Raw genomic sequence first — 13,186 nt, forward strand, 5'->3', positions numbered from 1 at the left:
TGTTGGAGGCACATTGGCCTTCAGCCAATGGAAAAAGTGGCATAATCACATCCGATGGACGCAATACACTGGCCAATTGGAAAGAAACCTATGAAGTACTGGCAGTATAGAATGAGGTGTTACTTTGTTATGGACCAGTGAGAAGGGAGATATTGTGTCCCATGGACTAATAGGGAGAACATTTCCTAAAAGATGACGGGAAGGGTATTTCACATTTTCAAGACAGGAAATCAATGGAGTATTGGGGAACTAACTTCTTAGCCCCAAATATCCATCATGTAAGTTACCTTGCCCCTCAGCCCCCTATCCCGTAAAAGTCTTTCGTGTCCGAAGAGGGTAAGCTAGAGTCTTCTCAGATATGGGACCCCCCCTGATGGAAGTCTGGGACCAGGGATGGGGGACTGAAGGACCCACCCACTTCCCCACCCCGGCCGAACCTGCAATTCCCCTCCCGGCCGCATGGGGCACTGCGGCCCCGGGGAGGTTGGGGCGGAGCGCAGCGAGGGGCCAGGAGCTGCAGTCCCGCTCCGGAGCGCGGGGGGCGCTGTGCGGGGCCCGGGCTGCGGCTCCGCTCCCGGCCACGGGGGGCGCTGCGCTGCGCCGGTGGTTGGTGGTGGCTGTTGGGGGGGGTGGGGGGAGCAGCGGCCGCGGGTGGTGCGAAGGGAGGCCTTGCGGGCGGGATCGGGCGCTTGGCGGCGGAGGTGGTGGGAGGCGGCGGGTGGGAGCGCGGGTCAGGCCGGCCCTGGCGATGGCGGACGCGGCGGCCTCCCCGGTGGGCAAGCGGCTGCTGCTTCTGTTCGCGGACGCTGCGGCCCCAGCTTCGGCGTCGGCCCCCGCGGCGGCGGCGGCGGCGGCGGCGGCGAGCGGAGATCCGGGGCCTGCGTTGCGCACTCGGGCCTGGAGGGCCGGCACGGTGCGGGCCATGAGCGGGGCGGTGCCCCAGGACCTAGCGGTGAGTGGCGGCCGAGGCGGGCACTCGAGGCCGGGGCTGCGGGGCCTGCGGGCGGCCTCCCCGGGGGCCTTTGTGAGGGGGCGGTGGGATGGGGATAACCCAGTTTCGCGCCCCCGTATCTCCTTAGCGCCCCCCGCCGGCACCTGGGCACCCCGAGCTCTGGCAGGCATGGCTTCCGTGTCGGGGTGTGCGCCCGTGTTTCTCCCGGGGGGCGGCCAGGGTGCTAAGAGGTGCTGCTTCCAGCCGGCAGGCCCCGCCTCCTGGGCGACCCTTTTCTAGGTGTCCACCCGCCCCCCCCCCCCCCCCCCCGCCAACATTTCCTCCGAGCAGGCTCTCGAACCCGGGGCTCCCGGGCCTCTCAGAGTTCTGCCATTGCTCCCCCAAAAGACGTGGACCTGTGGTCCCCAGCCTCTCTCGGGAGACCTGCGCTCTGTTCCCTTCCTCGCGGAGCCCCGAGTGGGGCGGGAATGTGGGCAGTTGTGGGAGGCACAGCGGCTGCAGTTGGAGCTGTTCGGGGCTTTTTTATCTGGCAGTTACTTCCTCCTTGTCTGAGCGAGCTCGGCCTGGCCGTCTCCAGAAAGGCTAGCTCCCAGGACTGTCTTTGGCTCCTCTCTCTTTGAGCTTCTGGGTGACAGGAGCTGCTGTTGTGACTGTCTTTGATAAGTTTGAGATCTGTCTTAGTAGCCGAATGGGGCTGCTGTGTGGTGCTTTTTTGCTCCCAGATTGGCTACTACCCCAACCTTGAGAGAGGTTTTGTTTTGAAACTTTGTGTTGAGGCTTGGCTGCTTTTGAATGCTTGTCCTGGTGTATTTTGTGATTAAAGTTAAGTAATAGAACTTAACTAGCATTTGGGACCATAATGTGTTATTTTTGTTAATGTGGCAGCAAAATATTGTCTTCGAGTTTTGACAGGCCACTTTAGTTCCTCATTCTGACAGCGGCCCTAGCTTCCCTGGTGAGGTAAGACTATGAAAAAATGGGTGGTGGGGGGGTTCCTTTTGTAATGTAATAAATCAGCAGGCAGAAGGTAAATTTTCTTGAACTTGCCTCTGCAGATATTTTATTCACTGTAAACAGGAACGCGTTTTGTGTGATTTGGAAGTAACGTAGGTTTCTGATGTTCATTTTTCTTCCTATTGATCAACAGTGTTAGGCTTTTTTTTTTTTTTTTTTTTTTTTTTTGGTAATTTGCAAGCTTTAGGTGTTGTTTAGTTTGTGGCTGGCTTAGGCTTTGCTTCTGCTACTTGAGTTCACTTGCTTTGGTCTTTCTCCATACTCTATAAGAAAGGAGGCTAGGACATTTATAGGGCTTCAGCACGGCGAATTTGTAAAAAGATACCTGGAATATAGAGATGGGATGATGATTAAGGTGGAGATTTGGACCTAAATTCCAATGCGCTTTCTGTAGAAGGTAGCTGGGATGGGGGAAAGGTGTCTCTCTCAAATTCAGTAATTCACTTTACCCCCTCGGAGGCAGAACGTACTTAAGAACTACTATTATATGCATATTTTGACCTAAGTCCTAGTACGCCTTAGCTATTCAGTTGGAATTTTATTTTCTGGTTTTTTTTTTTTTTTCCAATGGTTGTTTCCTGCATCAGATGAATTGCTAATGAGCTCAGAACCTGAAATGGCTACCCATTCATTTTGTTGTTTTCTGGACTCCCTAAGGGCAGAGGTTTTTGAAGCTCACTCATGCTGGACACACCTAAGTTAAATACTTAATAATTTACCACTGGGTCCATGGAACTAGGTTCTCAAACCGAGTGAAAAAGTGCATTGATTCTTGGAAATTAAAGCAGGGTGTACAAATCTGTTGAGGTCTTGTATGGAACTGTGTGAATATAAAAGCAAAGGCAGGCTTGGGTTTTGAGAATATATTTGTGCTTGTCTTGTATGTTTATCGAGGGACATAGATGAGAAAACAGCCACAACAAAACTCAGAGCCTTTAGATTTTTCCACCAGTTTGCAGAATTTCTGAAGAATTGCTGTTGTGTTAAGGTTCTATTAATGACAGTGACTTGTATAGGATCAGAACCGGCCCTTTTGTTTTCCTTTTTCATTAAAGAAATTTCCTTTGGACCCTGGGCATGTGGACCTTTCCAATTTGCACCACACACGTAGTAAACACAACTGTCTTCCAATCAAAAGTGTTCTTCCTGTACTCAAGGGTGGAGTTTGCAAGCAGCCGGCCTGTGATTGGGCAGATTTTCATTCAGTTATGTTTAAGATGTTTTCAGGCATGCTTGGTTTTGAGTAATGCATAGCAGGGCGCCCCCTGTTAAGGATGAGTAATTGAGGGTTGGACGAATGAGTTTCTGAAGTGACTGAAAACAAACACTGTTCTCAATTTTAGGCTACATTAGTATCCTCTTTCTAAATAGTTTTTGATCCAGAAATCCTAAAAGATATAGTACTGATCCATTTAATGAAAACTTTTTTGGAAAACAATACCAAAGCTATGTGCTACCTTAAGATGAGTTGTGAAAAAAGGAAAGACAAGATCCTATTGATTGGTAGTTTTGTTGATAAAGGTCTGATAGGTGGGCATCTTCACCAGCAAAGCTATGTTCTAACAAGTAACTACTGAGATTTGTAGCCAAAATAGGAAAACGGCTTTTTTTCTCTCTCTCTCTCTCATGGAATAGTAGCTTTATTTGTGTTTCAAAATAGGCCTTTTATGTTAATAAAAAAAAAAAAATTCTTTTTCAAAATTAGTTTGACGGATTTTATGCATTTATCTTTTGCTCTTCTTTCCTAACCTCTTTGTGTTCCTAAATCATTATTGGTCCATGTAAGTTGTAGAGAACATGGGACCACATAGGCACAATAGATAAAACAGACAGACAAAACAAACAAACAAAACCATGGATTTTTCTTTTTGTTGGTACAAAAGCAAAACTTGGAATTTACAAAATGTCATACAAAGGTATACATAGGAAAAGCTACTAGTCTTCATCCTCCACCAGCTCCTGCTTACCAAAGAGGAAGTTATCTTTGCTTATCTTTCTTAATACTAGTACAAAAAAATACAAAAACATTCATTCATATATAAAGAGTTGTTTTTTTTAGCAAATCATATACTGCACAATATCTGCAGCCTGCTTTTTTTTCATTTAGCAGTATACCATGGACATCAATACATGTAGATCTTACTCATCATTTTTGATAACTACCTTATATTCCATAGAGTGGATGTACCATAATTTATTCAATCATTCCTCCTTTTGATGGACATTCAGGTAATTTAAAGGTTTTTTTGGCACTTATAAAGACTTCTGCCACTAATACTCATATGCTGTATCTATACTTGTATCCTCATGCAATCCAGGTTTTATTTCTGTAGTTTAGGCATCCAGGAGTGGGATTGTTACAGTAAGGATATATACGTTTTTTTATTAGGTGATACCAGATTATTTTTCTAGTAAGATTATAGCATTTTACACTCCCACCAACAGTGCATGTAGTGCTTGTTTCCTTTCACCCTTGCCATCACTGGTGTCTTCTGTCTTTTTCGTTTTTGTCAATCTGATGGGTGAAAAAATATTATCTAGCATTTTCATGACTATCAGTCTTTTTCTATGTGTATTGGCCTTGTGCATTTCTTTTATTAGTTATTTATGCATATCTTTTGTTCGTTTGAAAATCACTCTGTCCAAATTCTGTGCATTGATATTAAATCCTTTACCTGTCTAGAGTGCTGCAATTATTTTCTCTTATTTGTCTTTTAACTTTGTTTATGGGTTGCTTTGCCATGCAGAAAAATAAAATTTTTATGTCATCAGGACTCTCAGACTTTTCTAAATGCTAGGATTACATGTTAGGAAGAGCTCCCCCATTTTGAGCCAATATAAATATTCTTCAGGGGTTTTTTTCCCCCTAATATTGTTTATTTATTTTTACCTTTAGATCTTTGATCCATTAGGGTTGTTTTTTGTTTTTACTCACCACCATACTAAGGAGCACATCGGGGATATGTTTGTAATTGGCATGTGAGATGGGGGATCTAATCCTTTTGTCTACTGAGGAACCAATTGTGGCACCGCCAATTTTATTAAGTAAACCATTCTTTTCTTGCTGTATGGTAAAATTAAATGATGCTGTAAATTGTAGCATCGACATGTTTTGAATGTATATCATACCTATTTCAGCTATCCAAAACTTGCAAGAGGAGTGAAAGCATATCTGCCTTATTTTTTTATCCCTTAATCTTTCATCTTTATCTCCAGGAAAGATGGACTCAGAAGTACTCCTTTCCTTTGATTCAAGATAATGTAATGCAGCAGTGTCAAGCTTGTACCATGTTTCTTTTGTCTAGGAGTCTTCCAAGAGGAGTAAAAAAATATCTGCCTTATTTTTTTACACCCTAACCTTTCCTCTTTGTCTCTGGGTAGGTAGGGTAGGTAGACTCTAAAATACCTCTCTACTTTGTTTCTAATGTAATTATAATAGTGAGGTCCAGGATAGTACCATATTTCCAGTGTACAATCCATTTTTATTTATTCTCTACCTAAGTTTAAACATAGAATTTCAGCCCTAATTGAAAATGGGAATTTGTGGCCTTTGAAATGTTTATCCATGTCATTTTCTTACTTATAATTCCAAAAGTTAAATAAAAATCTGAGCAACATCGTGAGATCTTATGCTGTATTTATTAAAGTAAATAGAATATGATTTTTTTGATCAGGTTTTTGTTTTTATGTTTTTCTGTGGCTGGCCAGTATGGGGATCTGAACCCTTGACCTTGGTATTATAATCCACACTCTAACCAACTGAGCTAACTGGCCAGCCCCAGTTTAGAGAACTTAAAATAAAAATGAGATTGTACTTATTTGACAATAAGGGTATGTACTGTTTAATGGTGAGCCCCTCTAAGCACACTTTCCTTCTTAACTCTCCCCTTACGGCAGCAGGTCTGTTTTTGAAACACTGAGCCACAGTTGAGTTTTCAAGTTTTTTATATAGTTCATATATATAGTCCAGTATCCTCTTCCTTTGCTACACAATCAGATCTTTCCTCTTAATCACCCATTTGTTTCTAAGGGATGTATTTCACTAACTCCCTACCTGCCAAGGTCTCATTCCCTCCTTTAGTGCTCCCTTTCCTGGGTTTCATCCCCAACTTGTTCTGATTGATTTAGTCCCTCTCCACCAACAGACCGAAAATGGTGGGTTAAGAAACATGGCATTTTCTGTTGTTGGTGATTTTCTCAGCAACAGCTGGGGTGGGTTTCTGTAGGCTTTGCTTCCACAAGGCCTGGGGGGCACAACACCTGTTGTTGCTTCTCAGTTTTCCACTGCCTTTGACAGGTTGATGGTTTTTAAGCCCTCCCCAACCCATCATCCCCACTGCCTTTCAGCCTTGTTCTGTAGGTGAGTAAAACCTGCCTGATTGTTTAGTAGTAACTCAAATAGTGTGACCTCTCTTGGTTTTGCAAGGGCAGAAACTCCATTTTATTTAGTGGCTTCAGTGGTAATCAGGCTCTGGGGGATAGATTCTCACTAACCAAACTCTGGAGGCTGATATGTAAATCCACATGCAAGATTATTAATTTACAGTGGGAGATATCCTATCCAGAGATCTTTCATAGAGCCCCCTCCTGGTTTACTCAAGAGACCAAATTATAGATAAGAAGGATCCTTGGTGTGCAAAGAATCAGACAAGGGAAATTGGGTTGCTAGAAGGGTATTCACAACAAGCAGCTCTGATTTGGTGATCCTCCACTTTCCTAATACTTTCTGGCTTCCATTCCTTTTTTCCTCCTTTACTCTTTGCTTTTAATGTTGTCATCCGTCAAAATTACATAAACAGAAAAGAAAGGCTGCCCGTCTATCCTAGGAGCTACAAACTCTATAAAGCCTTTTTGAATCTCCAGCATATTGTTTTTATTCTTTGCATCTTTAGCATTTTGTGGATTCCACCTCTTTTGGAATATTTATCACAGTTTTTCTTGTTATAGATATATAGTTTGTAAGGAGTTCAGGAAATGCGACACTGAAATATGAGAGGTCTTCAAAAAGTCTGTGGAAAGATTGTATTATCTTTCTTTTCTTTCTTTCTTTCTTTCTTTCTTTCTTTTTTTTTTTGGCAGCTGGCTGGTATGGCGATCTGAACTCGAACTTACCAGCACCTCACTATAACCAACTGAGCTAACCGGCCAGCCCTGTATTGTCTTTTAATTCTATTTTTTCATGAACTTTTGAAGTACTCTAATATACTGCTTTGGACTTCAAACTGAGGGCACTTAAGGAACAGCAAGTGCAGGAAGGGGCTTTCTCTGAACCTTCCTTTTGCCTAAAGACAGATCCTCTAAAAGGAATTCACTTGTCCTGGATCCCCTCCCTGGAAATCTCTTCAGCAAGGGAAGATAAGAGGTCTACACCACTTTCAGACAGACTTTGTCTCAGGCTATATCACCTGTTCTTCTGAGGGTCCATGCGTCTTTCCCCAAAATCATTTATTCTTCTCTAAGTTGCCTACATTACCCCTCTACTCTCCCTGTGAAGGAGGTATATAGTATAAGCTTCTAGGTCTCACTGGATTTTGGGGTATTCATTTTTCTTTCATGTGATTCCTCTGTACATGTAATACATTTGTGTATCTTTTCTCCTGTTAATCTGCCTAGTGTCAGTTTATCTCATAGACTCAATTAACGAACCTTCAGAGTATGGAGGGAAAGTCTTCCCTCCCCTACACTTGCTTATCTCCTCTTCTAGATTGTAAATTTGTAGAGAAGAGGGAACACACGCATTTTTCTGTTCTTAATATTATTATTATTATATATATATTTTTTTTTTTGGCAGCTGGCCAGTACAGGGATCTTATCCCTGGACCTTGGTGTTATCAACACCATGCTTTAACCAAGTAAGCTCACCAGCCAGTCCAACTTACTATTTTAAAAGGACTTCCCTGACCACCCTCTCTAAAAAAGAATATTTAGAAGCCCATATTAGGTTAACTTTCACTTCTGATTCGATCTTTAGGGTTTTTTCTCTCATATATTTTTATTGATATAGACTCACTACTAATTTTTTTTTTTTTTTTTTTTTAAAGATGACCGGTAAGGGGATCTCAACCCTTGGCTTGGTGTTGTCAGCACCACGCTCAGCCAGTGAGCAAACCAGCCATCCCTATATATAGGATCCGAACCTGTGGCCTTGGTGTTATCAGCACCGCACTCTACCGAGTGAGCCACAGGCCGGCCTCACTACTAATTTTTTTGTCTTGATATTATTAGAGTCATACTTGGGACTCTAATCCACGATACACTGTCTCTTGTTTTTTTGTGTGTTTACATCTGGGTTGTTTCCTTGGCTTAGAAGCATTTGATGTGTGTTGTTGTTTTTTTTTTTTTTTTTTTCCTGATTCTGAAGTAGTGCACGCCTATTATACAAAATGTAAAAATTGCTTTAATAATATTAAGAAGAAAAAAACTAGACACTAGTCTCATAACCCATTAAAAACTACTGTTTATATTTTGACATATAATCTTGTAATCTTTTCATAGGATTTTTAAAAGTATAGTTGAATTCATACTGTATTTTTAATTTTGAGTTTTGCTTTTTCACTTAATTCGGTAATTATTTTCCTTTACTACTAAAAACTCTTCATTTTGTGGGTGATTTTAATTTTCTTGGTGCTTTTCTGTATTTTCCACAGATAATGTGTGTTGCTTTCATAACTGAAAGGAAAACAGTAAGTGCTCTTTAACAATATCTTATGAATAAAATTTTTTTGGCTGAGTGACTTAACTGTTCTCCTTTCATTGGATATTGAAGTTGTTTCAGATTTTAGGCTTTATCAATAATACCACAATGAGCATTTTTGTTAATAAAGCCTTTTCTGTTATTCTTTTAGGGTTATTTTCTAGGATTATTGACTGGAGTGGTGTCATAGAGTATGCACATATTTTTTCCAAAAACTTTTTGAAGAATGCTCCTATAGCAAATTTTTCTTTTCTTTCTTTTTTTTTTTTTTTTTTTAAGTCATACCAATTTATACCCTGACCAGTGGTATGAGTTTGCTTAAAGAATGAATGGTTTATCAGGAGCCCAAGTTCCGCTAGGCATTTTAAGTCTTTATTTCATATAATCCTCCAGGCAATCCTTTGAGGTCCTTATTGTCCCTATTTATAGGCAAAGGAAGTGAGGCTCAAAGAGGCTAAAGTAACTTGCTCCAGGCTACACAACTAAGAAATGGGGGAGTTGGGTTGTAAATCCAGATCTTTGTGGTTCCATAGCCCCTAAATGCACTATATATGCTTGAGTTTTTATTTAGGCTATCCCTATTGTACCCAAGAACTCCACAATTAATTTATTCAGCATGTTAGAAAGTAAGGAAAAAATGGGGATAATTGGTAGAAAGTGATCTCTTAAAAATCGCAGGGACTGTAAAGAGAAAAAAATTTTTTATTTGAAAACAGCAGTATTCTAGACATGCATTATTCCCTACCTTGGCTGTCAGGATATCCCACAGTTTTGTAAAATTATTTGTAACAGAGTTCACATTTTATTTAGACTGTAGGTAGGAAAATTGGAAAAGAAAAGTTAGGAACCTTGGAAATTAATCTTTCATTTCCTTTACTCTCTCACCATCATCACCATGTCCTGTTATTTTTATCTCTAATTTCTAAATACAGTCAGTCCTCTGTATCTACGGATTGAACCAACCATGGATCAAAAATGTTTGGGAAAAAAATATAACAATGTAACTATAAAAAATAATACAAATATAAAACCAATGTAGTATAACAACTATTTACATAGCATTAACATTGTATTAGGCATTATAAGTAAAGAAGATTTAAAGTATACAGAAAGAAATACTACATTATTTTTTATAAGGGACTTGAGCATCCACGGATTTTGGTATCCTGGGACTCCTGCAACCAGTCCCCCAGAATACTGAGAGACTACTATATACTTTTCATTCTTACAGTGTTTATATTGGTTTAGGCCTTTTTCATCTCTTAATTGGGTTATTATTACTTTGTAATTGGTCTCCCTGCCTCCAATTCCTTCCCTCTATAATTTATCATTCAACCTGGCCCCAAAGTTAATTCTTTCCTTTTAAAAAAAAGTTAGTTATATAAATAATATATGAATACATTCCTTAAAAAGAAACATCTGCTGATAAGGCTGAAATACTCTTAACCCTCCCATTCTAATCCTTCCACCCACAGCCGCCTCACTCCATATAATCTGCAACTTGCTTTTTTTCCCCCCCACATATCTTGGAGATCTTTCCACATTAGTCTGTTAGATAGATCTCATTTTTAAAAATTCTTCTATATTATTTATTCCATAGTATGAGTAAGTTGTATTTGTTTAGTCATTCACCTAATTATAAAATGCTTTGTAATTTCTATTTTGATTTCCTATTTAAACTGAGTGTTGAGAAGTTTTTTCTCCCAGGTGGCATTATCTAACCCTAAAACATATTTTACCATACCTATCAGTGGCTCCTCCAAGGCCTATAACAGGCAGCATAAACTCAGATGCATCTAGGGATTAGGCTTGTGAGAAACAGCTGAGTGATTTAGTAGGGATTAGCAGCTGCTGGAGAGTGCAGTACTGCCTAAAGATGTTCAAGGGCACTTTAGAAACAAACGTACAAAAAACCACTCTGCTGTCCAAACAATACACCTTTGCCAACAGGTTTCAATTTATCACCCATTGACATGCCACACAGAGTCCTTTACAGCTTACTTACTAGCTTCTTCCTCCTCCTCCTCCCAGAACACTCTTTGGGATTCACACCCTTGACCTTGGTGCCTCCCAGAACACTCTATCTGCTTTTATGTTTCTCTGTCTTAGCACCTGCTGGAAAGTCTTTCCCACCCTTCTCTGCCAGAAGAATGCAGCTTGTCCTTTAAGACCCAGCTTGTATATGACTACCTCTTCTGTGAAACCATTCTAGTTTCCCAAGGCAGATGCCTTGTCTAGCCTAACATATAGCATGTTGAAATCTTTATAATTGCCCTTATTACATAGCTTGGTAATAATTTCTGTACCCCTCTGTTGGCTCATCTAGGATGTGAGTCCTTCCTGGCAAGTGCTACCTTACTTACCTTGATATTCTAAGCCCTGGCAAGTGCTACACATATAAGAGGTGTTCTATTTTTAGAATAAATGAGTAATCATATTAATTGTAGTAAGAATGGCCTTGGAGAGAGCCAGAATCTAAACTGATGATTACATGACAAATATAAAGCCTTATATCACTCACTCACATTTCTACCATTTGATTTTATCAAACTTAGGGTAACTTATTTGATTTTTTAATAACTTATTTGATTTTAATGTCACTAAAGTGAATGTAAATCACATATAGACCATAATGAGAATTTTGAAATTAAAGCAAGAGTTTTAACACTGATTTTTCTTAACTGATGAAATACTTTACATCTAATCCTTGGGTTCTAACTGTAGCATGTATAGTACTATTTGCTAGTTTTACTCTAATAGTAGGAATTTATTTATTTATTTATTTATTTTTATTTTTTATTTTTTTTTAAAGATGACCAGTCAGGGGATCTTAACCCTTGACTTGGTGGTGTCAGCACCACGCTCAGCCAGTGAGCAAACCGGCCATCCCTATATGGGATCCGAACCCGCGGCCTTGGTGTTATCAGCACCACACTCTCCCGAGTGAAACACGGGCCGGCCCCTAATAGTAGGAATTTAGTTAAAGTTCTGACTCCTTCCATTTCTCCACCTGGGAATTGAAGTACAGAGCTAGGGCCAGAAGTAAGCCTTACTGTTGGGAGAATATGTTTACATTTATCCACATTGCGTAGTGCTCTCAAAACAAATTCATGTCATTAACCTGGAGCTGTTTCTTTTCTTTTCTTTTTTTTTTAAAGATGACCAGTAAGGGGATCTTAACCCTTGACTTGGTGGTGTCAGCACCACGCTCTCCCTCATGAACCGGCCGTCCCTATATAGGGATCTGAACCCGTGGCCTTGGTGTTATCAGCACCACACTCTCCCGAATGAGCCATGGGCTGACCCTTGGAGCTGTTTCTTGATCCCAGATGTATAGTACATGGTTGTTGTCAAGTTAAACACTTTATTCCATATCCTTTGCCCAGGCAGATTTAGAGATAATTGCCCTTAAATTAGGTGAAATCTGGCTCCCAAATATTTCAGCTTTTTCCTGATGTTTTTAGATATGTAATGATAGGATTCTTGAGTTTTAAACTTTTTTGCATATTCAAGATCTTATGTACAAAGAATTACCACAGTGACTAATTTAGTGTTGTTCTTGTATTTGTGTGTTGTTGTGACTTAGAATTTACTCCTATGTTGATTTTTAAAGTGGTTGGCAGGTTAGGGCTGGCCTGTGGCTCACTCGGGAGAGCGTGGTGCTGACAACACCAAGTCAAGGGTTACGATCCCCTTACCGGTCATCTTTAAAAAGGCGGGGGGGCAGCCCCATGGCTCACTCGGGCAAGTGCTGTGCTGGCAGCTCTGAGGCCGCGGGTTCAGATCCTATACAGGGATGACCAGTGTGCTCACTGGCTGAGCATGGTGCAGGCCGTACCATGTCAAGGGTTGTGATCCCCTTACTGGTCAAAAAAAAAAAAAAAGTGGTTGGCAGGTTAGAACTACAGCATGGCTTCTAGCCATTAGTCATCATAGAGCCTCAGCCTCTGGTTTTCTGAGTGATGCCTGGTCACTCAGGGTCAGATCCAGCCTGGGCATTGAACACTACATGCTGCTTTTCATGGCTTACAAGGTCTTATCTGTCCTTTAGCCATCTCCTCTTCCTGACATCAGTTTATCTTTGTAATGGCACCACTTCTAGCCCCTGGTTCAAAATCCAAGTCATTTTTAAATTCTTCCATATTCCCCTATATCCAGCCAGTGATTGAGCTTTGTAATAGGGTTCATGGATTCTCATAAGCACAAGTTGCTTCCTTCCTAGCACGTGTGCACACACACACCTCCCGTTGGCAGCTGGATGAAGCCCCAAATTTTTTTTATCACATTGACCCCCAGTCTTTTTAGCCTCATTTTCCACTGCTTCCCCACAGTGTGCTATAGTTCCTGGCCATCCTAGACCTTGACTGGGGCTTTTGTTTGCCTTTGCACACCTGGTGATCTTTCCTGCTTCTGAATACCTACCATACTTTATTTTACTCCATTTCTATTATCTTATGGCATATTATTGCCCAAATAGTGCTTTACAGTTGACCAAAGTGCTTTTGAATCTGTTAGTTTTTTTTTTT

General features: G+C 40.9%; 1 protein-coding gene across 1 annotated transcript in view; it reads left to right on the plus strand.

Annotated features, from left to right (window-relative positions):
• Positions 1-741: 741 nt before the first annotated feature.
• The window catches only part of KDM3B (lysine demethylase 3B), a 59,760-nt gene continuing 47,315 nt past the window's right edge, over positions 742-13,186 (plus strand). Inside the window, exon 1 of the mRNA XM_063086361.1 lies at positions 742-952. Within this exon, the coding sequence (XP_062942431.1) occupies positions 749-952 (204 nt within the window). The 5' untranslated portion in view covers positions 742-748. The remainder of the gene's footprint in view (positions 953-13,186) is intronic.

This window comes from Cynocephalus volans, chromosome 2 (assembly GCF_027409185.1).
Source record: "Cynocephalus volans isolate mCynVol1 chromosome 2, mCynVol1.pri, whole genome shotgun sequence".
NCBI classification, from domain to species: Eukaryota; Metazoa; Chordata; class Mammalia; order Dermoptera; family Cynocephalidae; genus Cynocephalus; species Cynocephalus volans.